General features: G+C 48.4%; 2 protein-coding genes across 10 annotated transcripts in view; both read left to right on the top strand.

Moving 5' to 3' along the window:
- The window catches only part of GBF1 (golgi brefeldin A resistant guanine nucleotide exchange factor 1), a 127,732-nt gene extending 110,191 nt beyond the window's left edge, over window positions 1-17,541 (top strand). For 2 of the 6 annotated variants that reach the window (XM_027852161.1, XM_027852157.1), the window contains 27 exons: window positions 2-196; window positions 512-701; window positions 2,281-2,424; window positions 2,973-3,061; window positions 4,073-4,275; window positions 5,035-5,158; window positions 5,459-5,584; window positions 8,099-8,181; window positions 8,838-9,074; window positions 9,431-9,524; window positions 9,993-10,169; window positions 10,470-10,534; window positions 10,629-10,752; window positions 10,890-10,961; window positions 11,055-11,149; window positions 11,445-11,598; window positions 12,025-12,250; window positions 12,956-13,116; window positions 13,274-13,520; window positions 13,621-13,814; window positions 14,089-14,239; window positions 14,325-14,455; window positions 14,659-14,760; window positions 15,025-15,138; window positions 15,410-15,590; window positions 15,764-15,901; window positions 16,592-17,541. In XM_027852161.1, the coding sequence (XP_027707962.1) occupies window positions 2-196; window positions 512-701; window positions 2,281-2,424; window positions 2,973-3,061; window positions 4,073-4,275; window positions 5,035-5,158; window positions 5,459-5,584; window positions 8,099-8,181; window positions 8,838-9,074; window positions 9,431-9,524; window positions 9,993-10,169; window positions 10,470-10,534; window positions 10,629-10,752; window positions 10,890-10,961; window positions 11,055-11,149; window positions 11,445-11,598; window positions 12,025-12,250; window positions 12,956-13,116; window positions 13,274-13,520; window positions 13,621-13,814; window positions 14,089-14,239; window positions 14,325-14,455; window positions 14,659-14,760; window positions 15,025-15,138; window positions 15,410-15,590; window positions 15,764-15,901; window positions 16,592-16,872 (4,098 nt within the window). In that variant the 3' untranslated portion in view covers window positions 16,873-17,541. Of the gene's footprint in view, window position 1; window positions 197-511; window positions 702-2,280; window positions 2,425-2,972; window positions 3,062-4,072; window positions 4,276-5,034; window positions 5,159-5,458; window positions 5,585-8,098; window positions 8,182-8,837; window positions 9,075-9,430; window positions 9,525-9,992; window positions 10,170-10,469; window positions 10,535-10,628; window positions 10,753-10,889; window positions 10,962-11,054; window positions 11,150-11,444; window positions 11,599-12,024; window positions 12,251-12,955; window positions 13,117-13,273; window positions 13,521-13,620; window positions 13,827-14,088; window positions 14,240-14,324; window positions 14,456-14,658; window positions 14,761-15,024; window positions 15,139-15,409; window positions 15,591-15,763; window positions 15,902-16,591 lie in introns of all 6 variants that reach the window. The other 4 variants (XM_027852160.1, XM_027852155.1, XM_027852159.1 and 1 more) reach the window with 3 other exon arrangements.
- A 3,695-nt stretch (window positions 17,542-21,236) lies between these two features.
- NFKB2 (nuclear factor kappa B subunit 2) overlaps window positions 21,237-25,164 on the top strand; it is a 9,739-nt gene continuing 5,811 nt past the window's right edge. Inside the window, exons 1-7 of one of the 4 annotated variants that reach the window (XM_027851787.1) lie at window positions 21,237-21,344; window positions 22,635-22,836; window positions 23,311-23,389; window positions 23,603-23,643; window positions 23,807-23,905; window positions 24,011-24,162; window positions 24,768-24,874. In XM_027851787.1, the coding sequence (XP_027707588.1) occupies window positions 22,816-22,836; window positions 23,311-23,389; window positions 23,603-23,643; window positions 23,807-23,905; window positions 24,011-24,162; window positions 24,768-24,874 (499 nt within the window). In that variant the 5' untranslated portion in view covers window positions 21,237-21,344; window positions 22,635-22,815. Of the gene's footprint in view, window positions 21,345-22,341; window positions 22,837-23,310; window positions 23,390-23,509; window positions 23,644-23,806; window positions 23,906-24,010; window positions 24,163-24,767; window positions 24,875-25,164 lie in introns of all 4 variants that reach the window. The other 3 variants (XM_027851784.1, XM_027851786.1, XM_027851785.1) reach the window with 3 other exon arrangements.

Here is a 25,164-nt window from a genome sequence, read left to right as displayed (position 1 = left end):
GATGTACATCAAAAAACTCATGGAGATAATCACTGTGGAGAATCCTAAGATGCCTTATGAAATGAAGGAGATGGCACTAGAGGCTATCGTCCAGCTCTGGCGAATCCCCAGCTTTGTTACTGAACTCTACATAAACTATGACTGTGACTACTACTGCTCCAACCTCTTTGAAGACCTCACAAAGCTGCTGTCCAAGGTGCCAAGGGTTTCTAAAGTGGCTTGCATGGGCCTCTAGAAGGAAAATATTGAGGAGGGGAAATTTGTCTGTTGGGGATAGCACAGTTAGGGAGGGACAGGTAACAAAAGGTGGAAGGAGGGTTTGCTAGGGCAATATGGTAGATTTCAGGGTTAGAGAAAAGTTTATGTACTGGGCTGGGTGTGGGTGTGCGCTCATGTGTACGAAATGGCAATTAAGGTTAGGTTAAAATGTAGAGGATGTTTCTCTACATAAGGTAAGAACCTTGGAAAGTATGTTGGATTGGTCTCTTAGCTTTCACCGTTTGTTTCCCAGAATGCCTTCCCTGTCTCTGGGCAGCTTTATACAACACACCTGCTCTCTCTTGATGCACTGTTGACAGTGATTGACAGTACTGAGGCCCATTGCCAGGCCAAAGTCTTGAACAACCTCATCCAGCAGGAGAAGAAAGAGGCAGCTAAACCCAGTCCTGAGATGGTGGATGGCACTAAAGAAGTCAGCAGCAGTGAGAGGCCTTTTTCTTTCTTAGAGCCCTAGACCCCAGTAGCATGAGCTCCTTGCCCCCATCCTACTTTACCCAGTATTATATTTTCAGGGTTTGAAGCTCTGAGTCACCTCTTCAGGCAGAATGTTTGTGCTATAGTATTCATCTCCCATTCTCCTAGAGGTCTCTGACTTTGTGTCTTTGGTATTCTTTGACTCAGCTGATGTGAGGCATTATGTATCTACTGTGAACTTAGGTTTCTGCTTCTCTGGGATGCTTCCCCATTAGGGATCATTGTAGGCTCCTTGGCATTGGAGTCTAGTGGAATCCTCCCTTCCTCTTTGCTTTCCTCCTGCAGCTCTGCTCTACTGTCCTCCCCCCTTTGCTGAATTTTTCTTACCACTTTTAAAGAAAACTCCTAAGGACTCTGCCATACCCCATGATTTTCCTAAGGTATGAAATCAAACTTAAGTCCATTCCAAGGAAGAAACCTGGTTCCAGGGTCAACTCTCTTTAGTTGTGATTATTTAGCTACAAAGCCAATTGGAGCTCTGGTTCTCTCATCCCTGGTACACCTTACTGAACCCCAGTGTGCTACTGACACCTGCAGACCATCAGACAACATTTTTCTTCCCTCATCCTAATCTCCCTGTCTGTTTCCAATCAAGTGAATATAGGAAATTCTTTGTTACAAGATAGATAATTAAAAGATAATACAAAAGGCATAACAAATCAAACTGTATAAAAAATGATCTGACCAGAATTGAGTTGGCTGGCATTAAACTTGCTCATAGAAACAAAATTTGAATATTTGTAATCTCTAGCTGAAGTTGCTGAATGAGATAATATACATAAATCACTTTGCAAACCTTAAACTACTGTGTAAGTAGGGATAGGAATTGGACCTGAGATTTCATTGGTATAGAGAACTCCCAAGTGAGGAAAATCCCTCCTTCTGTAAGTCTGTACCTTCTCTGTAGTTTCCTGAAAGGTTAAATGATTTGTCCAAGGTCATGCAGTCAGGATGTGTCAGAGTTGGAACTTAAATTCAGGTCTTCTTGGCTTCCAGTCTGACTTTCTATCCACTATACCGTGCTGCTTCTACTATATAAATGTTAGTTATTATTATCATCACTTTTATTATTATTGCTCCACACATAGTAGGCACTTAATAAATGCTTGTTGACTTGACATGAGCTGTGACACTGTCTTGGATTCAAGGAAAGTCACAACCCAAGACTTCATTCTTTTAGTCTCTGGCTAGAATGATGAAGGCTGTCCCCAATAATTGCTGTGCTTGATGTTTCTCTGTCCTACAACCTATCTTCCTCCTCCCCACTCCAACTTCTGGCTTCTTATATTTTGCCCATTGGTAGTATTTAAAAAATATAGATTGACTACCACTAATAGAGCTTTTCTTTTATTTGGGCATTTACTCAGACATGCTTTACCAGTCTTTCCTTCACCCAGCATGTGGGAAGAGGTAAAGGAACACCATATTCATATTCATGCAGACAATTTTCCATCAACCAAAAGAGAACAGTCCATCCAAAAATTCACCTAGAACTCTGATTCTTCACACTTTTTCTCTCACCTACAGGCAGTGAACAAGCAGCCAATGATGGAAAACACCCAGGGACCAACCCAGATCACCCAGGGCTGCATCCACCCGGGGGAGGGCAGTTGCTGGCTGAGCAGGGAAAATTGGGCTGCAGTGACCTGGAGGAAGGTGGTGATGCAGGTGGTTGGTGTTGGGTCCCACAGGGCTTATTTGGGTAGAAGACTTCTCAGGAAAAAGCAGAGAGAGGAAAAAATGTTTTTTCATTGATTGAAAGAAAGAAAACTTGGGAATTATCTTATGGGACTTGGCTACTCCATCATCCCTTTGGACTCATGGAGAAAGGGAGCCCAGGACTGTAAAGAGTTGCTGTCTGTGGTTCTGAGGGCTGCTGTAAGACTCCTTTACATTTTCTATAAGGAAGGCGTTACTGGGGAGAAGAAGCAGTTTAGGAGTAGCACATACTTGTGAGAACTGGGAGAAGGAAAAAAATAAGGAAGAAGTGATTGGTTTGCTGTGCTTTAGAAAAGTTAAGTGGGAATTTTTAGGATTGTAGAAAAAGGTGTTTATGTCGGTAGGATGATGAAAAGTTATATCTGGATCTTAGAAGAGAAGTAGAAGAAATTGAAGCAAGAGGACTGGAGAGAACCAGGGAGTCCTGCAGGCATCTTAAGCTCTCCCAAGGAAAGTGAAGGAGATGGCTCATTGTGTTCCCATATTCTTTTTCTCCTTAGCTGACAAAAAAATTCCCCGGAAGCCACCTCGGTTTTCCTGCCTCCTTCCAAATCCTCAGGAACTGATTGAGATTAAAAGCAAGAAAAAGGTATAAAAATCAGTTATGTTTTGTTACCAGTTTGTTCCTTGGGTGACTCTTGCCCTAAGGGTTCATAGAGGATTTGGCAGCTTATTCAAATCATTGAAGGAAACCTGTTAGAATCCTAGATTATTAGCTAGTTAGGACTTCAGTAGCTCTGAGTTCCTTTTGGGCCTTCCTGTTTCCTGAAACACCTGTGGGTGGGCACAACAACTAGGGCTAGATTTATTTGCCAAAGCCTAGGCCTTCACTTAGGTCTTCAGGCAAGGGATAGACTGAGTTGGAAGAATGGGAGTTGGTGAAAATAGGAACCAAGGTTGCTGGTATTATCTTGGTCCCAAAGAAGGTTCAGTAGGTCATTTCTATGATTGTAGGAGCTACAGGGAATTGACATTTATTCTGGTGCTTTAGTAAAGTTCATGTAGATGTTTGTGCTTTTGAGTTTCTTAATGAAATGGAGACCTTTTTTTAAAACACTTCTGCCATCCTCTTTCTATCACCCTCTTGTACCCAGTGGCAGACTGGGTACATTTGATCTGTCTGTCCCTACCTACATTTGGGTAAATGTAGAACTGACTCATCCCCATGGCTATCCCTTCCCAGCCCTCAACAGGAGGGCACAACACAAGCAGCACCCAGGGAGGAGAGATGTAAACAGACTGGGCTACAGGCTATCACACTGCTAAGAAATCCCAGGGAAAAGAGATAAAGCTAGAGAGCCAAAGAAATTTTCTTTTGGCCCATCTTTCAACTGCATCAAGGGTCACACCCACTATATCATGGACGTTTATTTAGTAAATGGGGTGTTCATCCCACTCCCTTTACAGAAGGTAGCTGAGGTTAGAGATTAGAAGATGTCTAAGGCTTTGCTTTTGGAGCTTTCTATCCTGGGAAGATGGGGTACTACCCAGCTGAGGGACACAGAAGCCATGGGGAAATAAGAAGAGAGCCTGACCTAGCTTTAAAGTCTATCCAGTCTGGATGCAGAAGGAATCTAATGTCTTAAGGCTTTTGTCACAGTTGCTGATCACAGGCACAGAACAGTTCAACCAGAAACCAAAGAAAGGGATTCAGTTCCTACAGGAGAAGGGTCTTCTGACCATCCCCATGGACAACAACGAAGTTGCCCAGTGGCTTCGAGAGAATCCCCGACTGGACAAAAAGATGATTGGCGAGTTTGTGAGTGACCGAAAGAACCTTGACCTGCTGGAGAGCTTTGTGGGGTGAGTGAATAGTGGGCACAGCTCCCTAGGCAGAGAATAGTAATCTGGCCTAGGATGAGGCAGGTTGCTGACTTCTCCCACCTTTCTCTTCAGCTCACAGAGATGAGTGGCAGGTCCTCACTTGAAGCTTTCTCATTTGGGGAAGTGGTTTGTTTTTGGCTAGAGGTCCAGATAGTGCTCTCTGTATTTCTTACCACTCCTTACTGTGTCATGTGGGGCCCAAGGTTGCAATTTTAACTGCAAAATGGGCCAGATACACTCAGTTTCTATTTCCTAAGGCCTCACTTGGAAGTGGAAAGATGAGGGTTCCTTGGCTTCAAATTTGATAGGAGTGGTATTAAAGCAATAGAGCAGGGATTCTCTACCTTTTTGTGTCTGGGCCCCTTTGGCAGTCTGGTCAAGCCTCTGAACCCCTTCTCAGAATAGTGTTTTTGAATGCATAAAATAAAATACATAGGATTGCAAAGGAGAGCAATTATGTTAAAATACAGTTATCAAAATATGGGGGAAGGGAGAGATGAAGTGTACTGACTCTAAGTTAAGAACCCATACTCTAGAGGTGAAAGGCTGTGGATGCAAAGTACCAGGATTTGGGGGCTAGAAGTATTCAGTGTTATTAATACGGTGGGGAGAACTGAGAGTTTTCCCTACCTGCCCTTGGAGGAGAGTAGGTTAGAAGGCATGTGGCACATGGAAAGGCAGACCTTTTGCTCTCCAGTAGCTGCTTACTAACTTCATCACCTTTCCTCCCTCATTCAGCACCTTCAGTTTCCAGGGTTTACGACTAGATGAAGCTCTGCGCCTCTACCTGGAGGCCTTTCGCTTGCCAGGAGAAGCTCCAGTCATTCAGAGGCTACTGGAGGCCTTTACTGAGCACTGGATGGTAGGTTTGTTGGTTGGGGAGTGGAGGAGGGAAGATTTCGGGAAACAGAGTTGTAATTTCAAGTTGGCCCCCACTGCTATCTCCTGGACAAGCTAAGAGTCTGGTAGCAATGGCTAACAATCCCCAGGGTAAAAGGGGCATAGGCTTCCACCCAGGGGTAGGCAGGGATTTTATATGTTTTGCCTGGGCACCTGCTGGTTTCTGTGTAAGCACCAGCCAGTGGATTAGGGGGTAGATAGAGGTTAACTGAAGAAAGGGTAGAGACTTGACCCTGATAGTTGTGGGGTTTCTACTTTTCAGAAATGTAATGGCTCCCCATTTGCAAATAGCGATGCCTGCTTTGCCCTGGCCTATGCTGTTATCATGCTCAACACTGACCAGCACAATCACAATGTCCGCAAACAGAATGTACCCATGACCCTGGAGGTGAGTATGTATCCTTACCTAGATAGGACTACCGCAGCATTAGATTACAGGAGGGAAAGCATGGAGGTCCTGATCCAGAAAGGGATAGTGACTGAGAGCCTATCTGAGGTCAAGTTAAATTAGAGGTCACTAACATAGTAATTCCTCACCTGAATGGGTTAGATGAAAAGTGCTCTAGCTTTTCTTTCATTCAGCAAGCATTTATTAAGTACCTATTATATGCAGAGCACTCTGCAAGAATCTGAAAGTTATTGTGTTTAGCTAAAAGTCTTTACTTGTATATTCTATTAGTAGGGGATTACGACCCAAATGTAAATAGTATAATACACAATATTACTTGATAAGTGTGTTAGCAAATTGTTTTGTGAGGTTCATAATAACTGCCCTGGAGGGATCAGAAGGATGGACCATTTAAGTTAGGTTTTAATGGATGGGTAAAATTCAGTTCAGGGAGTGAGAATAGGGAAAAAGAACATTATAGGCATAGGAGATGATATAAGCAGGGTCATAGAGATAGGAGGGCATAGTATGCAAGAGGCAGAGAATAGTCCCTTTTGACTGGAGCATAGAGTACATATTGGGAAGAATCTTGACATAAAGAAAGGTAGGCTGGTGCTGGATTGTAAAGGACCTTGAATTCTGTGTAAGCACCAGATGCTTAGCATAGGAAATGACCAGCTCTGTGAATAAGAAAGATTATTCTGACAGTAGGAAGGAAAGAGTAGGGTCAGAAAGTTCTATTAGGAAGTTATTACAATAATCCAGGATTGTGTTAATTAGGGCCTTTGGGAGTGCGAATAAAGATTAGGGAACAGATAGAAGACATGTTTTCAGAAATGCATTTAGCAAGATTTGATCATGATGGGATATGAGAAGTAGAGAGAAAAGAATCAAATGTGGCCTTAAGGCTACAAACTTGGGAAACAGAGTGAATTGTGGTGTCATGCCCAGAAACAGTGAAGTCAGATGGAGGAATAGATTTAGGGCAAGAGTTTAAGCTTAGTTTTTGATATGATGAATTTGAAGTGCTAATGAGATATCCAGATAAAGGTAGTTGGAGATAAAGGACTGGAATTAATAAAAGATGTCAGGATTGAAGATGTAGTGTTGGAAGTTATCTGCATAAAAGTAATGATTGAACCTTAGTGAACAAGATTGCTAAGGGAAGAGTCTAGAGAGACAGGAAGAGACCCGGGAAGAACATCCACATAAAGGGGTTGGGTAAAAGACAGAGAGCCAGTAAAGGACAGAGAGGAGCAGTTATCAAGGTGGGAGTAAAATTAGGACAGGGAGATATCTCTGAAGCCTGGGAGCAGTGGGGGAGGGGTGGTGGTGGTATGCAGGTGGTAGAAAATGGCAACGGTATCAGAAGCTAGAGGGAGGTCAAGGAGAATGAGAACTTTAAAAATACCATTGCAATTGGCAGTCAAGAAGTCGATTGGTAGTCTTTGAGAAATGAGTTCTGGTAGAATGGTGGGAGCAGGACTAGATAACTTTTGTGAGAAATGTGGTAGGAGGGAGATAAGATAGTACCAGAATTGGCTATGAGGGTCACAAGAAATATTTTTTAGGATTGAGAATGCTGTGGAGAATGTGATAGGAAGTTGATAAGGGTAAAGTAGAAAAATTGTCAGTCAGCAGCAATGGCCCAGCTGAGATATATAACACAAATCTGGGAGTGAAGGCATATCAGTTTCATGATTTTCACAACTCATATGTGTGATTTGTCTTCAGCAGGATTGAATAGCCTTGGAGCTTAAGCAGAGAAATCAAATGGTGGTGCTATCCCAGGGATGATAGTTCAGGCAGCTGATAGTGCAGTGGATAGAGCCCTGGGCCTGAGTTCAAACCCAGAGTCAGATACTTACTAATTATGTGACCCTGGGCAAGTAACTTAATCTCTTTATGCCTCAGTTTCCTCATCTGTAAAATGAGGATAATATTTGCACCTACCTCTAGGATTGTTATAAGGGTAAAATAAATATTTGTTAAGAGTTTTGCAAACCTTAAAGTGCTATAAAGTGCTAGCAATGGCGATGATGATGATAGGTCAGCAACAGTAGGTCCCACTATAGTAAGGGATTCTAGGATTCTGGTTAATGGCACATTTAAGTGGCTAACCATGGAGTCAAGCCTGGGTATGTAGGTGAAAAAGTGAAGCCAAAATAAAGAAAATGGACTTAGAGAACAGGAAGAAGGAACCAGAGGTCACAATAAGGGTAGGTGAGAGGAAAGGAGGCTCATCCGAAAGTGAAATTCCAAGGTTCTGATTTGCAATTCTGAAGAAATGGTGCAATCCTATGCTGATATGTGACTGAAGTGGGATGAAGAAGGAAGTCACTGGAGTTGAGAAAGTTGAGAGTGTGAGGAGGGTGGAAAGAGGGAGCTGTTTTCCAAGCTCTTTTCTGTACAGAGCAGCCCTGCTGGGGCCTAAAAGTACCTGGGGCAGAGGGAGGAGGAGGAGGCCCTCTTCTTGGGAGTAAAGGGACGAGAAGCTCATTTAACTGTTCCTAGGAGTTCCGAAAAAACCTGAAGGGCGTGAATGGAGGAAAAGATTTTGAGCAGGACATCCTAGAGGACATGTACCATGCTATCAAGTGAGTTTTTAATGAGGAGTGAGGGGTTAAGCCTTTTGAATTGAGAGAACCCATCCCCATCTCTTCCCACTGGTCTCTTGTACAGTATGTGACTTACCTCCCAGATGAGAATTAGTTCTCTGCCAACACTTCCCTTTCTTGGGTGAAACCTTCTAGGACCCCAAAGGCTGAAGGATCCTAACTATTCCTCTTAAAGGGATCTCCTGATGATCCTTAGATGGCCTACAGAGAAGGCCAGCAAGCCCGACATGGGGACCTCGGTCAGAATTAGGCCTAATTAATGACCTCTTGGTCCAGATAGCTGCTTGTAAATGAGAGAAAGCAAAGAGCTCTTCTCTAACAGTCAGATTTCTTCTGGCTTCCTAGAAAGGTTTCTGGTATAATGGTGAAGTCTAGAAACAATTAGGCCTGAGACCCAGGAGGGAAAGAGATTCAAAGTCATGAAATAAGAGAGATTGTGGGGGAGAGGACCTTCTTTTCCTTCCTATCTAATGTCTCAGCAGTGAGCAATCAGACAAGCTGCAATATGATGAATGTGCTGGTATGAGATAGAACTGGGAGGGGAAGAATCCCTTGAATCAACTGGAGATGCTGGCTCCATGGGCAGGTGTACCATCTTGACCTTGTCATTGTACTCATCCCCCACTGGATTATAGGAATGATGAGATTGTGATGCCTGAAGAACAGACTGGTCTGGTGAGAGAGAACTATGTGTGGAATGTCCTACTGCATCGAGGTGCAACTCCTGAAGGTATATTCTTGCTGGTACCTGCTGGCAGCTATGATCATGACCTTTTCACCATGACCTGGGGCCCTACTATTGCTGCCCTCTCCTATGTCTTTGACAAGAGCCTAGAAGAAACAATCATCCAGAAGGCCATTTCAGGCTTCAGGTAACCCACCTTGTCTTTTGTCTTGGCCCTGAAATCCTTCCCAGTCTCTTGATAACACCCATTTCCCAACTGTCATCACCTGGAATTTTCTTGGGGTCGGTCACTTTAAGCTACTTCTGAGCCCATGCCTGGGAACCTCTGACCTGTCTTACTCTACTAGAAAGTCAGTTACATCTTCCCAGAGCTTCCCCCCTTGGGGGGAAGTTGAGGCTTAAGGGAACCCGCCTTGCAGGTGGCACCAATATGGGAAGGGTATCATCAGGGAAGAACCCTGAGAAAGATCTTCCATGGTACTTGGACAGGCAGCTGGTCCTTCCAGTGACCCTGTTCCTGGGGTGGGGGATGTGGCTTTGCAGGAAATGTGCCATGATCTCCGCCCATTATGGCCTGAGTGATGTGTTTGACAATCTCATCATCTCTTTGTGCAAATTTACAGCCCTCAGTAGTGAGGTAAGTAAGGGTAGCAGGAAGGTATTGAGGGGCACAGCATAGGGAAACAGGAAACTACCTGAACCTGATGCCCCATGGAGGCAGGCACCATAGACACCCAAACAATAACTGGGGTTCCATTGAAGGCTTAACTTTCTCCAGTAGTTATGTGCTTCACTCAGAATTGTCCCCATAGTAGCCCCATCCTTCACTGTTCACTGCAAGGTCTTTTGGGGGCTCTGAACCTCCATGACCAGCATATTCTGGGAGAGAGGTTTGAATTACTATTGCTTAAATGAAGATTGGAGGAAGAGAGAAGGAGTAAATCTGAAGACTTTGAATACCCTGTGGGCTCACACAGTATTAGGGGAAGGAAGGGATCAGCTCACAGCTAATGTGAGTACCCAAAGGAGAAGTTAGCAAGTAAGGACCTAAGACACTCCCTAGACTTTAGCTGGGCCCTAGACTTCATCTTCTCTACCTCTTCAGTCCATTGAGAACCTGCCCAGTGTGTTTGGGAGCAACCCTAAAGCTCACATTGCAGCCAAGACAGTTTTCCATCTGGCCCATCGCCATGGTGACATCCTTCGAGAGGGCTGGAAGAACATCATGGAGGCCATGCTGCAGCTGTTCCGAGCCCAGCTATTGCCCAAGGCCATGGTAGAGGTAACAGTAGAGGGTTAGGGGACAAAAGTTGAGCACTAACTGCAATTTTGGAGGAAAATTAAACTTGGGGGAGGCAGAGCTTAGGACCAATGCCTTGAATTGGCCTTGTTCCTGGTCCTTGTTTAGTTGGCTTCAGTATCAAGGGACCATCAGTATATAATACTCCCCAGGAGGACAACTGGCAGAGGCATGGGAACTCAGTTGTTCAGTAGAATGAGGCTGTCAGGAATAAAACTAGAGAACTAGGGTTGGGACTGGGTAATAAGTAAGGGTCATGTTAAGAAAGGCCGCCTTTCCTAGGTGGAAGACTTTGTGGATCCCAATGGCAAGATCTGTCTGCAGCGGGAGGAAACACCATCTAACCGGTGAGGGTAGGCCAGAAGGTCTGGGCCATGGGAAGGGAATATCCAAGAATTTGGGATTAACCTGAATATGTCCCATCTCTCCATCCTTCTGCAGAGGAGAGTCAACTGTGCTGAGCTTTGTGAGCTGGTTGACACTGAGTGGTCCTGAGCAATCCAGCATGCGAGGTCCATCCACTGAGAACCAAGAAGCCAAGCGCATGGCCCTAGATTGTATCAAGGTACCTATCCCAACTGTCTTCTCACTGTTTTCTCCAGTGATCAGGTCTCAACTTCCTGCAGGGTAGGACTCTGGCTTTGTGGGATTTTTTTCCTCACTCCAACTCAGGCCACTGATTCCCTCCTCCTGCCACTGTAGCAATGTGACCCTGAGAAGATGATCACAGAAAGCAAGTTCCTGCAGCTGGAGTCCTTACAAGAGTTAATGAAGGTATGAAGCAGAAGAAGGACAGTGGGAAGAGCTAGACAGGGGTTGGCCAGGTGACGGTGGGGTGGTAGCACCATGTTGTCTCCTCCCCTGTAGGCTCTGATATCAGTGACACCAGATGAGGAGACTTATGATGAGGAAGATGCTGCATTCTGCCTGGAAATGCTTTTGCGGATTGTGCTAGAGAACAGGTGAGACAAGGAGAAGGTTTGAATCATGGCTATAGGCCCGGATCCTGCACCATACACCATACTGAGGTCCTTTGTGCCGAGATAATAGTAGTGCCTCTACAAGCAGGAGGGCCTGTTGCTTTCCTAGCTATACCAGAGCAACAGGACTCACAGCACCCCTATGTTTAACATCAATACCAAGGGACCCTAAAGGGATTAGTGTGGTACTAGGGCATTGGAAGGATACCTGGTGCCCAAACTGGCCTTTGCTTCTTGGCTCATTAACTCTCTTCCCTCTCCCCTTCTTGCCACATAGGGACCGTGTGGGCTGTGTGTGGCAGACAGTGCGTGATCATCTTTACCACCTATGTGTCCAGGCGCTGGATTTCTGCTTCCTGGTGGAGCGGGCTGTGGTGGGGCTGCTGCGCCTGGCCATCCGGTTGCTAAGGAGAGAGGAAATCAGTGGCCAGGTGAAGGGACCTTAGCCATCTGGAAGACAGGGCTAAAGGAGGTGGACCAAAGGCTGAGTGTCATCCATAGAACTGTCTGTAGCAGAGACTACACTGAATGCTATACTTCAAGGGGCCTGGAAATGATGGAAGCATAAATTGCTTCCTAAATGTTATGAGAAGACCCCTAGCAAGAATTCCCAGCTAGGAATGGTGGGGGGAAAGGAGATGTCGGGAATGGCCTCAGTCATGCGGCTGGCATCCAAACCACCTACTATGCCCCTTGGGATCCTAGAGTCCTCGCTTTCTCTGACCACAAAAGGCCAGAGAAAGTAGCAGGGTACCCCATAGGCAAACCATTATCATACTGTGTTCCCAGGATGGGCAGGGCAAGCAGGAAAGTAGAAGATGAGTAGTGAGCCCTGTGCTCACTTCCTACCATTCCAGGTGCTGCTGTCCCTTCGTATCCTACTACTGATGAAACCTAGTGTGCTGTCTCGTGTCAGCCACCAGGTTGCTTATGGACTCCATGAGTTGCTCAAGACCAATGCAGCTAACATCCACTCTGGGGATGACTGGGCCACACTCTTTACCCTGCTGGAGTGCATCGGCTCAGGGGTGAAGCCTCCCCCCTCCCTGCAGGCCACAGCCAGGACAGATACCACTGACACTGGTGAGCCTTCCCTAGGGAAATCTGACACCTCCCAGATAAGCAGCTGTCTTTCCATTCTTGCAGTCTTCCATGGGTTAGAGAAAGAAAAACTCTAAAGAAAGAAAGCTCTGAGATTGCATTAAGCAGATTAAAGACTTACATTTGCTAGCCTCCCACACTACTGTCAGCTCCCCAATGCTGCCCTTGGGTTAAGCCCCAGTGGGGTCACAGAGAATAATGGAAAGATCATCATAGATTCAGAGCTGGAAGGATAACCTTGGAGGCCATCGAATTACAGATGAGGAAACTGAGGCTCAGAGAGGTTAAGGGTCTTGCCCATGGTCTCATAGCTAGTAATTGTCTGAAGCAAGATTTGAACTCAAGTCTTCCTGACTACCAAGTCTAGTTATCTATCCATTATATCACTTGGGTGCCACGTGGAATGTACCACAGGAATGATAAGACTTTCTGGAGACCAACTATTCTTCAATCCCTCCAGTAGTAACCCTCGTCAACAGGAGCCTCATTGGCCCAAAAATGACTAGAATAAAGGTTGTCTAATCTATACTTTTGTCTTCTGGTGGCAGGACTACCTAAGCTAACCCAAACGAGAAAAATCCTTTGCTTCGTGGGAGAAAAGCCTGTAGCGTCCTTTAGTGTTTTGTTCCAACATCTCCATCCATACCCCCATACCCACCTGACTCTGCCCACATTCTCATGGCTCAGGTGCTCAATCAGACAGTGAACTCTCCTCCTACCACCCCAGTGATGTCAGCTTGGACCGAGGCTACACCTCCGACTCAGAGGTCTATACTGACCATGGTAGACCAGGCAAGCTGCATCGCTCAGCTACTGATGCCGACGTGGTCAACAGTGGTTGGCTAGTGGTAAGAAAACAAGGGGCAGTGGGCTGTAGGACTCCCCATCCTGGTCTCAGTGGCTTCCTGGTTTTCTTGGGGCACAGTGAAGAGGATAAGTAGAGCCAAATAAGGCTCCGTGCCAGGCAATCATCAAACTTCCTATCCACATTCATATTCTGGACAGGTGGGGAAAGATGACATAGATAGCTCCAAGCCAGGACCAGGACCAAACCGGCTTGGCCCTTCTCCTCTGGTGAATCAGTACAGCCTTACTGTGGGGTTGGACCTAGGACCTCATGACACAAAGTCCCTCCTCAAATGTGTGGAGTCACTGTCTTTCATTGTGCGTGATGCTGCTCATATTACCCCAGACAATTTTGAGCTCTGTGTCAAGACCATCCGAATTTTTGTGGAGGCCAGTCTGAATGGTGGTAAGTGGGTGGAGGAGGGAGAAAAGGGAGCTGCCTGAAAAGGAGAGAGGGGGGAGTGAGGATTTACATGAATATAGAAATATGGCCTGGGTCTCCGCAGGATGCAAATCTCAGGAAAAACGGAGCAAGTGCCACAAATATGACAGCAAAGGGAACCGCTTCAAGAAGAAGTCTAAGGATGGCTCAGCGCTTCGTCGACCCCGGGCATCTAGCCAGCACACAACTCGTAGCGGACACAGTGATGATGAAGATGATGAAGGAGTGCCTGCTAGCTACCACACGGTGTCTTTACAGGTCAGTCAGGACGTAAGTATGGCACCATTTATTTCCTCTTCTCCCTGTGCCTGGCTGTTGGGGAACCCAGCTGGGGGCCAGGGTAGGCAAGCTCAGGCTGAGAAGGGAGCCTGAGGGACAGACTTTAAAGCGAGGGAATTGGATAATGGAGTTATCCTAGGAATAGGATGATGGGGTAGACACTGTCCCTGAGGGGACCAGGTCTGGAGCAGTGAGGATGAAGTAGTCTAGGTCCCTTGGATCCTAGTCACAACTCCTTCCTTCATGATTCCAGCTGCTGGACTTGATGCACACCCTGCACACTCGGGCAGCAACTATTTACAGCTCATGGGCTGAGGAGCAGCGTCACTTGGAGACAGGGGGCAAGAAGATTGAGGCTGATTCCCGAACCCTCTGGGCTCATTGCTGGTGCCCGTTGCTTCAGGGTAATCCCCAAGGAAAATGAATGGTGGGGCTGAGGAGGTTGATTGGGATGCCAGCAGTGACCCTACCCTTTCCTCCCCTGCTCAGGTATTGCCTGGCTTTGCTGTGATGCCCGGCGTCAGGTACGGATGCAGGCGCTCACCTATCTACAGAGGGCACTGTTGGTACATGACCTGCAGAAATTAGATGCCCTGGAATGGGAGTCCTGTTTTAATAAGGTAACGGAATGGAGAAGAAAGCCTGGGCAGCGTGAGGTAGAGATAAGAGGCTTCTATGTCAATACTCATCTTATGCCCCCGCCTACCCCCATGACACGTTTCCCTCCCACTCCTTTCCCCTACCCATTGTCCTGGCTCTTTGGGAGCCAAGCTTACCACTGACCTTACTTGGGGGGGTGGGATGTGGGTTGATTGACCACCAGGTGCTGTTTCCTCTGCTGACCAAACTTCTAGAGAACATCAGCCCCGCGGATGTGGGTGGAATGGAGGAGACTCGGATGAGGGCTTCCACGTTGCTCTCCAAGGTATGATCACCTGCACCAGGCCCTCTCCCCACACTCCCAGCTACTGCTCAAACAGCACCCCATGGCAGATAGGGAAGGCAGGGACAGCAGTATCTCTCAGTGCCCTCTGGAACTTGAGGGCCCAGAAGAATCCTGAGCCTTAGAGGAGTTACCCAGGCCAAAGGCCTAGAGGGGAAACAGGCTAGACATGGATTCTTCCCATCCCTGGTACCAGGGATAAGGATGGCATCTTCGATCATCTGATAAACCACTGGTGGGCCACAGGTGTTCCTGCAGCACTTGTCCCCCCTGCTGTCACTTCCAACGTTTGCTGCACTCTGGCTGACCATCCTGGATTTCATGGACAAGTATATGCATGCGGGTTCCAGCGACTTACTGGTATGGTCCCCTACAGCTCCCCAAACTGTGCTCCCTCTACCCACTGAGCCTCATCCCTGGTATATCCTCAGTGTGGCCTCTTTAACCTATGCTCCTTCTACCTCCCCGACCCCTAAGCCTAGTCACTTTGCCCCTACCCTTCTGGGCTGTAAATTCCTGACTTCCTCACGCATTTGGGAAGTGTCATCTAGTTTCCTTGTCTGAGGGCTGCTCTTTCTTGCCTCTTTCCCATCTGTTCTATTTCATCCCTCCCCACATATACCACTCTCAGTCTGAGGCCATCCCTGAGTCATTGAAGAACATGCTGCTAGTGATGGATACCGCAGAGATCTTCCACAACGCAGACACGAGGGGAAGTGGTTCTTCTGCCCTCTGGGAGATCACCTGGGAGCGTATTGACTGTTTCTTGCCCCACCTACGAGATGAACTCTTCAAGCAGACAGTCATCCCTGGTATGGGACTTGGGGGAAGGCCATACTGAGCACTTCTGCCCAGCTTCAGCACAGAGGACCCCTAGAGCTCCCAGAGAGCCTAAAAATGGATTGGGGCTCAGTGTCCTGGGTTGGTTGATGGCACACAGCCACTGGGAGCTAAGAGATACTATCTGAACTATAACTTTCCCCAGATCCCCTGCCACCAGTGCCTACTGAACCACATCCCCAGAAATCCTTGACCTCTGCCCATCTGACTCCTGCTGCCAGTGACACAAGGATGCCTGGCCACACATATACTTCAGAGATACCCTCAGAACTGGGAGCCTGTGGTGAGTCCCCTTTTTCTGCACTTCCAACTATTAAAGGATGGGGGAATAAGGGGAAGAGAACAAGTATTTATTAAGCTGTGCTAAGGACTTTACAAATAATCTCATTTGATCTTCACAACAACCCTGGGAGGTAGGTGCTTTTATTATTCGTCATTTTACATTTGAGGAAACTGAGGGAGACGGAGGTTAAGTGACTTGCCTAGGATTAGTGGCTGGGGCTGGATTTGAAATCTGGTCTTAATGACTCCAAGCCCAGCACTCTGTCCACTTCACTTCCACACTATCCACCCAGCTACCCCAGGGAATCAGAAAACTATATACTGCATCAGCCAACAGTATCATAGTGCTATCCAGAATGAAGAGTTAGTGAGGGGAGGGGGCCCTGTCCAGAGAGTAGTGCTGATGAGGAGTAGAGGCACCAGCAAACTATGAGGACTATGTAATTTGGGCTTTTCTTTTTTAATTGCTATAGAACTCAGAGTGGAAGAATAGAGATTAAGCCTAGATGTAAAATGAACTGCCTGGTTGTTTAGAGCCAGTAAGAGATGATTGAAGGAGGTTCAGCACTTCAGCAAGGGAGATTCTCACTTGTCTAGACTGAGGCAGGGCAACCTGGTCCAGATGCAGGGGAGGAAAGTTTGAGGAATGTGCCAACGTGGGATCTGAATATTGCTACATTTTCTCCCACAGACCCAGAGAAGCCCGAGGTCTCTGGAGCAGCTGCCAGTGGTTGTTCTGGTTCTTCTACAGTCTTGACACCCAGCAAGCTGAGTCCTGGCACAGACGGGCCTGTACCCTTGGCCCAGCCCCCCCTGATCCTGCAGCCCCTGGCTTCCCCACTGCAGGTGGGCGTGCCACCCATGACATTGCCTATCATTCTAAATCCAGCCCTAATTGAGGCTACTTCACCTGTGCCTCTGCTAACTGCTCCTCGCCCCACTGACCCTATGCCCACTTCTGAAGTCAACTAAGACAGGTGGTTGGAAAGATTGGGCCTATCCCTCCTGTCACACCACTGAGGGCTTCTCACCCTCTCCCTCTTCTGGTTGCACACTTATGTTGATGCCACCCCTGGGCCCAGCCCAGCCACTGCTGCTGCTCTCATTGGAGCCATTGCGAAATTGCTGAAGGGAATGAGGGCAGCACTTCCTACAGACATCATCCAGAGAAGGGACTGTCTTCTTCTGGTCATCATTTCTGGGAAACCTCCCTGTGAGCTGAGAAATCAGACTTGGGGCTCACCCAGAGCCCACCCCAGGCTAGCTCTAGTCTCTTAGGAGTCCTGGGCTAACCCCAAGGGAGAGACTTCTGGACATTAGTGCCAACCAGCCCTGTCCATGTTGCTTCTTGGCATTAGGGGCCCCTTCTTTGCCCTTATCCTTCGGTCCTAGCTCTGAGAGCTATACTCCAACCACATTGCACTTTGCTTCCCTTTCCTGAGACCTCTTCTCCTCCCCATCAGCCCTGAACTACCTCCTCCAGTTCTTCCTCCTTTATCCATGAGTTGGGTTAATTTGGGGAGTTAATTAGGGCCAGGGGACAGAGGTAAAAAGGGGAATTGCCTCCAGGAGCATGTACATATGAAGAAGTTAACAATTGACTTTTTACAGTGTAATAAATGTAATAAAACCCACACCCCAGCCTCACTTTCCCCTTCTACTTTACCTCCTCCCCTCCCCAACACTTCCTTTTCTGAGCCTGTGGCCTGACTTGACAGAGAAGGGACCAGTCCTACCATATAGGATCCACAGGGGTAGCCGAGGGGGAGAGAAGAAATAAAAGGGGATGCTGCAGCATTCTGACCCCTGCTTAGGAAGGAATTGGGTGCAAGGACAGGTCTTTTTTTGTTGCTACTCTGTGGCCACCAGTCACTTTGCCTGACTATCCTCCCACCTGGGGAAGAACATTGCTAAGGGCAGTTGCACCCTCCAAAACTAATGACAGACAAGGCTGGAACAGAGTTCTTGAATAATTGCAGTTCCCATAGGTTACCTTCCTCCACAGTCTCTTTGCTCTAAGAAGAAATGAGACAATGGGTCAACTGAAACTAGGGCTTGTGTTGCACGGGCAGTATCAGACAGAGCTAGGCCTTAATCCTTGCAATCTACCATCACTAGGGCTCCAAAAGCTTAAGCCTAGGAACCAAGTCATAGCATCAGAAGATGTCAAGTATGAAGAAACTTTAGGGCCTATATCCTACCTCCTTCTATAGGGGCATAAAACTGAGGCCCAGAAAGGTTCAGTGACTTGCCAACCCTATGACTCCCAACTTATCTCCTTGCAGAGGGCAAGATGGTATACAGATAAAGGTGCCTGAAGATTTTCCTCACCCCTCCAAGTCCTAGCCTCATGCCTATGGGGCCTGGGCTTCAAATCATTATATCCACTGCCATAGATTAATGGCTCACTAATAAACTGCTAAAGTCTATTCCTGATACTTATCTCTGAATGCCGCCAGGGAAGAAAGAGAGGTCAAGTACCTCTGAGTACTTCCACATTCCTGCTATTTTTTGCAATTTTCCTTCGTTATTGCCCACCCCCCTCAAGGAGCACAGAAGTAAGCACCCCTGTGTGGGAAACCATATGCCCAGTTACAGCTGTATTGGGATGGGAACATCACCTCCCTGTGATTGCCACTTCTAAGAAACAGCAGCACTGAATGCCTAGAACATCCTCCTTTGGGAGGGTGACTGTCAAAATATAGGTGGCAGAGCAGAGCTAGAACTATGAGATACTAGAGTCTCACCTAGGAAAATTTTAGCTGTGCTCATCCTAGGCCCAGTGCCCCTCCTTTGCTTTAAGGGTCCTCTGACCACTCATGCTTTAATCAACCATAGGGAGAGAAAACAAGATCATAGGCTGTGTGGTTGCCAAGGGGGAAATGTGGAGCTATCTTAAAGAGATGGTGATAAGAATCTTAGAACTCAAGTTCTAAGGAGTTCAACCAGAATAGGGAACTGAATAGCTGTAGAGTCTGGCTGATTTCTTGCTCAGCATTCAATCAACAAGCATTTATTAAGTGCTTACTATTTGCCAGGCACTGCTAAGCACTGAGGATACAAAGACAACAAAAACTCTGTCCCTTACTTAAAAGAGGTCACATTCTAATGGGAGAAATAACGTGCAAATAACTGCATATACAAGGTAATATCCTGTGTAAATGGGAGTGGTAGGTGATGCCAGAGGGATGAAGTGGAGGCAGAGCCCTAAAGGCTTGCAAAAGATGCAATTTGAGCTGACCCTTCAAAGAAGCCAAGGAAACTAGAAGTTGGAGGTTAAGAGGGAGAGCATACCAGGCATGGGGGGGACAGCCGGTGCAAAAGTCTAGGTCCAGGAGATGGATTAGCAAACAGACTGGTGTAGCTGGATCATCGAGTGACTGGAGGGGAGTAAAGCATAAAAAGATTAGAAAGAGGAAGGCCAGGTCGTGAAGGGCTTTGGATGCCAAACGGTTTTTATATTTGATCCAGCAAATAGTAATCACTGGCATTCATGGGATGGGAGGAAGGGACCTGGTCAAACCTACTTCAGGAAAATCACTTTGGCAGCTTAATAGAGGATGGATTGAAGTAGGGAGAGATGAGGCAGGCAGACCAGTCATAAGGCTATAGTAATGTCTAAGCAAAAAGTGATAATAGACCTATAGAAGGATGTAGTTATGAGTAGATTACATGGGAAATGAAATACTGGGTGAAGACAAGTGAGCTGTCAAGGAATGACACTGAGAGGTTTCAAGCCTGGGTGACTGAAAGGATGGTGGTACCCTCAATAGTAATAGGAAAGTTGGGAAGAGGTAAAGGTTTGAGAGGAAGAGTTTTTGGACAAGTTGAGTTTGAAATGCCTATGGGATATCTAGTTCAGGATGTCCAAAACTCAGTTGATGATGTGGAACTGGAGCTCAGAAGAAAGATTAGGGTTGAACACATAAATCTGGGAATCATTTGCATAGAGATGATACTCAACGGGAGTTGAGATTACTAAGCAATATAATACAGAAAGAACAGAACACAGGGCAGCCTTATGGGATACCCATGATTGGTGGGATACCCTGAAGAGTCAGCAAAAGAGACTAAGGAATGGCCAGAACCGTGCTGCTAGCCAGGCCTAGCAACTTGAAGTGGTATCTGTCCTGGGTGACCTCCCTGCTCCAGCCCAATACACTGGGTCTTTCTATGGCCACTGCTCTTTTGATCCCCAGCTGGCAGATTGCAAAGATCAAAGCCTCGAAGTTATAGAAGATATCTGACATTTTGTAGACTCTATGTTTTACTTACTTTATTGAACTTGAGCCTCATCACCCTATGAGAAAGGTACTACAGGCATTATGCCCATTCTAAAAGATTAGGTCATGGTATCAGTGTCCGGTGGCATTTGAACTCGGGTCTTCCTGAATCCAAGTCCAATTCTCCAATACACTAATGGGATAGCTCCGTCTGACCTTTTTCTCCTGACCTTTCTTCTAAGAAGCTGCTCTTAGATACCGAGAGATGAGAGTCCTCTCTCGGACGATGGGTATCCACCTCCAACGGGGCTCTTGCCCCCTCCCCCAACAATGAAGCATTTCTTTTAAGGGCCTATTACACGCGCTAGAATCGGGGACCCGAAGACAAAAAAGAAACAATCCTTGACCTCGAGAAGTTTACAATGGTGAGGGGTGAGAGTGGCGGGGGAGAACAAGTCCCTAGCAGCCACACAACCTATCGAAACTCCATTCCAACACTTATTCAGACGATCGCCTTGCCCCACCTCCTCCACGGAGACGACGCTCTGGCTACGGGCTCTCTAGCCTGGGCAGTGCGGACCTGATCTGGACGGTTGCCTAGTAGACAAAGCAAAATAGGGTCGCACTCCTCCATCCCGCTCCCCGATAGATGGTGCTCTAGGCTCGACGGCGGAACTCACTTCCCCTCCGTTCCCAGGCTCTTCCGAGCCGTGGGGCTCAGCACCCCGGGCTGGGGCGGGGTCCAGGGCCGTCCCCGGGGCACCCTGGGGAGAAGAGGGCTTTGGTTCCCAAGAAGCTTCATCTCCAATTCTCGGAGCTGGCCACCAGGGACAGAGAGGAGGCCCTCAGCCCAGGCCCCCCAGACAGCACCAGGCGCGAGGGCGCGGAGCTACTTACCTAATGCCCACCCTTCCCGGATCCCGCCGAGGGGAAGGGGTGGGGTTCTCTTCCCTGGCTGGGAGGCGGAGATAGATTGGAGGGGGCGGTGCTCTAAGATCACTCCTCATTGGCTGCGCTTGCCGCAGACTAAAACTTTGAGCCAATGAGAAAGAGGCCAGGCCGTGATGCAACGTGACGTTGTGGGAATTCCCCCCCGGTGGGGGGGGCCGGAAAAGGGGCTTTCCCGCTTGGGGCTGCAGGTGGCCGAGTAGCACAGGGGTCTGAAGACTAGCGGAGGCAGAACTAACCGGTAGCGGAGTCGGAGCTGGAGCTGCAGCCGCAGTGAGTGGCCGGGGTCGTACACCTGGGTTCCCTCAGTTCTCAGAGCGCGGGTAGAGGGGCGGGGTCGGGACCCACACTCAGTCTTGAGAGTAAAGAACACAGATCCGGGCGCGATCACATGCATATACACACATCACACACACATATGCATTTCCACATAGATACTGACACACACTAGAGTCATAGAATGTAAGAGCGCGAGGGTCCACAATCCTAGGCACGCATACGTGTCCACCGCACATCGGACATGTTCAAATATACAGACGGGCGTGTACACGCTTCCTTAGATGCGGATCCACCGAAATACACTGATACGCGTATACACAATTGTGTATACAGATCCACCCACACCGACACAAGTATGCTGATACACAAAACCATATAATTTTAGCACGGTTACATAGACACACATGCATGCTGACATACACAAATAGTTACATAGCGACAACTGCAGAGAGGAAAGCGATTTTTCTCTGTTCCTTAAGCATCCCCCTAAATAGGGAAGAGTGGGGAAGGAGACTCCTAGGCCCAGAGCTAGAGCTGGGTGGATGTAGCCATAGGCTCCCCTCCCCCAAGCTGTCCAAGAGTCCGTAGGAAGAGTGAAGGGCACTATATCCCCAGGGACTTAGAGCATTAGGTCCCCCAGAGGAGAGGAGGCTCCCTACCAGAGGAATCTCCCCCAAAAGTCCCAAAGGCTGAATCAGCAGTCTCCCTCCCTCCCTCTCAGGCCCCAACAGATGACCTACGGAAAATCCCAGGGGAGCCCCAGGCCGTGGGAGGGGAGAGAAAGAGAAGGAAGGCTAGACGGGGTAAAAGGAAGGGTAGGTTTGAAGCCTAGGAGGGGGGTAGGGGTGAAGACAGGGGAATCTCTCTTTGCGCTTCCAAATTTCGCCACTGGCCTTGAAAAGGGAACTCTAGACCAGTGCCCCCACGCCCCTCCCTCCTACTGAAATCCTCTGCCTTCTCTTGCCCTATTCTTCTCCCCCTTCATCCCCAGCGATCAGCCCTTCAGACTTGGGAGCAGGGGAAGAAGTGTTCCTCAGATAGGGGGCAAGAGATCCAGACTCTACAATTCCCCATGGAGCAAGGTTCTGGTCTGGGAGTGGGGAAGAAAAAGGAGAGAAGGAAGGGCCCCCTCGAACTCCTAACTGGGCCCTCCCTCTCTGGGCTGGGCAAATCACGTCATTTCCAGGCCCACCCCCTCCCTTCGCCCCTCCTCTCTCTGGTATTTTCGGGACTTTCCTGAGCTGTTCTAACTTTCCTGCCCTCCCAACCCCCGCCTGCCCGCAGCTCTCTGGCTCTCACCCATTCCAGCCTGGCAGGAGGAGGGACCCTCTGCCCCCCACCCTCAGGCTCCTGGCTACTCCCTATAGACCTGGCCTGAGGGGTGCCCCTCCACACCCACCAGCACAGGTAGGAGCCTTGGCGGTAACAGCGGCAGCAGAAGCTGGACAGAGCCCAGCTCTAAACCATGGACGATTGCTATGGCCCAGTGAGTGCTAGCTTAAGTGTCTATCTTTTTGACCCTCCTTATTGCCAACCCTTTCTCTCTGACCCTGTAGGCCTCTGTCTATCTGTCCGTCTGACCATCTGGAGTCCTCTCTGTTTGGCTAATCCCCTAGCCTCGGTCTTTCAGCGCGGCCTTCCCCTCTTCATCCCCACTTCACTCAGTCTTGTCTGTATAACAGCCCTGCCAAGCCCCTATCTGTGTCGACCCCCTGGATTCCGGGTCATCTATCTACCCAAGCTTCTAGGCGTTGCTTTCCGGGTTCTTGCTGATGTGAGCTGCAGTCCCTTACTCCCCCTATCTCCAGCTCTCTGGCTAGCCCCATGCCTCTCTTTCTTGGTTTGTCTGTCTGACCACTTTTGTTTATCTCTCAGAGTTTGTGTGATCACTCTAAGTGGGGGGAGGGAATAGGTGATTTTGTGGGAGTGGTCACCTCCCACTATTTCTATCCAAATCCAGGGTCTGGATGGCATTGATTATGATGATTTCCAATTCAACTCCCCAGTAGTGGATCGAAGAGAACCCCCAGAGGAGACAGGTCTGTATGTCTCCACTAGTCCCTCCCCCTTTTCCTCCCAAACTTCCCAAGGACTCCTAGTCCCCTTTATCTCCCACCATGCCAATTCCCACCCCTGCCATCCAGTTGTTTGTTCCCCAGGCAGTAGAAATATAGGACCTTCTGCCAGAATTGGGGTGGGTCTGAAAGGAGATCTTCAGACCCCTGGCTCAGACATTCCCACTCCATCCCCAGGTGAGGGCCCCTATCTGGTCATCGTGGAGCAGCCCAAACAGGTGAGGGCAGGAAGGGGCACTGGGGTGACTAAGGGGCTTTGCCTTCCTCCAGTTTCAAGGATGAGTGGGAGTGTTCACTAGTGGTTAGAGGTGATCACTGTGGGTGTGGGGAGGGGTGGTCAGTGCAGATTGGGTATACTCATGGCTATTTTCTGATCCTCAGCGTGGCTTTCGCTTTCGCTATGGCTGTGAGGGCCCCTCCCATGGGGGGCTGCCTGGAGCCTCCAGTGAAAAGGGTCGTAAGACATATCCTACAGTTAAGGTGAGCAGAGGAGAAGGCCAGGGGGACTGGAGAAGAGGGGCAGGGAGCCTGGAAGGGAGGTGACTGTCCATCTGTGGCAAATGTCCCTCCGCTCATCCTCCCCAGATCTGTAACTACGTGGGACCAGCCAAGATTGAAGTGGACTTGGTCACACACAGTGATCCACCTCGTGCCCATGCCCACAGCCTGGTTGGGAAACAGTGCACGGAGTTGGGTGTTTGCGTGGTGTCTGTGGGACCCAAGGACATGACAGCTCAGTATGATGTCCCCATTCCCATCCCTTTCCCCACCCCCAGACTTCTCTGAGACTGGCAATACTTCTGTTCCCCACCTCCAGTCCCAGGGTTATTGAACCTTCTTCTTCATCCCCACCTCCAGTCCCAGGGTTATTGAACCTTCTTCTTCATATCCTCAATTCCCATGCTTGGCTGTACTGGCGGGAGGGATCAGGGAACAAAAGGGGAGACAAGGGAGACTCAAGCCTTGATTTAGGGAGAGGAGTAAGAGAAGGAACAAACTTAAACCCAACACTAAGAACAGCCTTGGGGGCGGGGACAGGGGAAAGACTTAGCCCTAACCAAGGAGATGAGACTCACTCCTAGGAATATAATGGAACAGGGCAATGTGTGCTCTGGGGGTCAGAGTAAGCTGCCTGCACGGAGGGCTCTAGAGAACCCTGTGGGTTGGAGAAACCAAGGAAGCCTGCCTGCTTGGAGATAGGTGGTGAGCTCTTCATTTAAGGGTGCAAAGGATTTGGACGAGTAGAAAAGAAGGGGGAAGATGCTTCCCGCCCAGGGAGCCACTTGAGCCCTCCGCTCTTTTTCTTCTCTGTATCTGACTTCTCACCCCTGACCTCCCGCAGGTTTAACAACCTGGGAGTCCTGCATGTGACGAAAAAGAACATGATGGAGATCATGATGCAGAAGCTTCAGAGGCAGCGACTCCGCTCTAGGCCCCAGGGCCTCACAGGTATGAGCACCATGGAAAGGGGAATGTATGTCTGGGGCTATGGGTAAGGTAGAGAGGGGGAGGGGAGAAGGGGACAGGGAGAGAGAGAGAGAGAGAGAGAGAGAGAGAGAGAGAGAGAGAGAAAGGAAGGGAGGGAGAGAGAGAAAGGGGAGGGGGGAGATAGAGATAGAGAGAGGGAGGGAGAGATAGAAAGAGAAAGAGAGGGGGGGAGAAAGAGAGAGAGAGAATGAGAGAAAGGGAGGGAGAGGGAGAGAGGAGGGGAAGAGATAGAGAGAGGGAGGGAGAGATAG

The sequence above is a fragment of the Vombatus ursinus genome, unplaced genomic scaffold, assembly GCF_900497805.2.
Source record: "Vombatus ursinus unplaced genomic scaffold, bare-nosed wombat genome assembly UNPS02009205.1, whole genome shotgun sequence".
In the NCBI taxonomy this organism is placed as follows: Eukaryota; Metazoa; Chordata; class Mammalia; order Diprotodontia; family Vombatidae; genus Vombatus; species Vombatus ursinus.
Note: the sequence above shows the minus strand (reverse complement) of the source record. Positions and strands in the feature narration are given on the sequence as shown.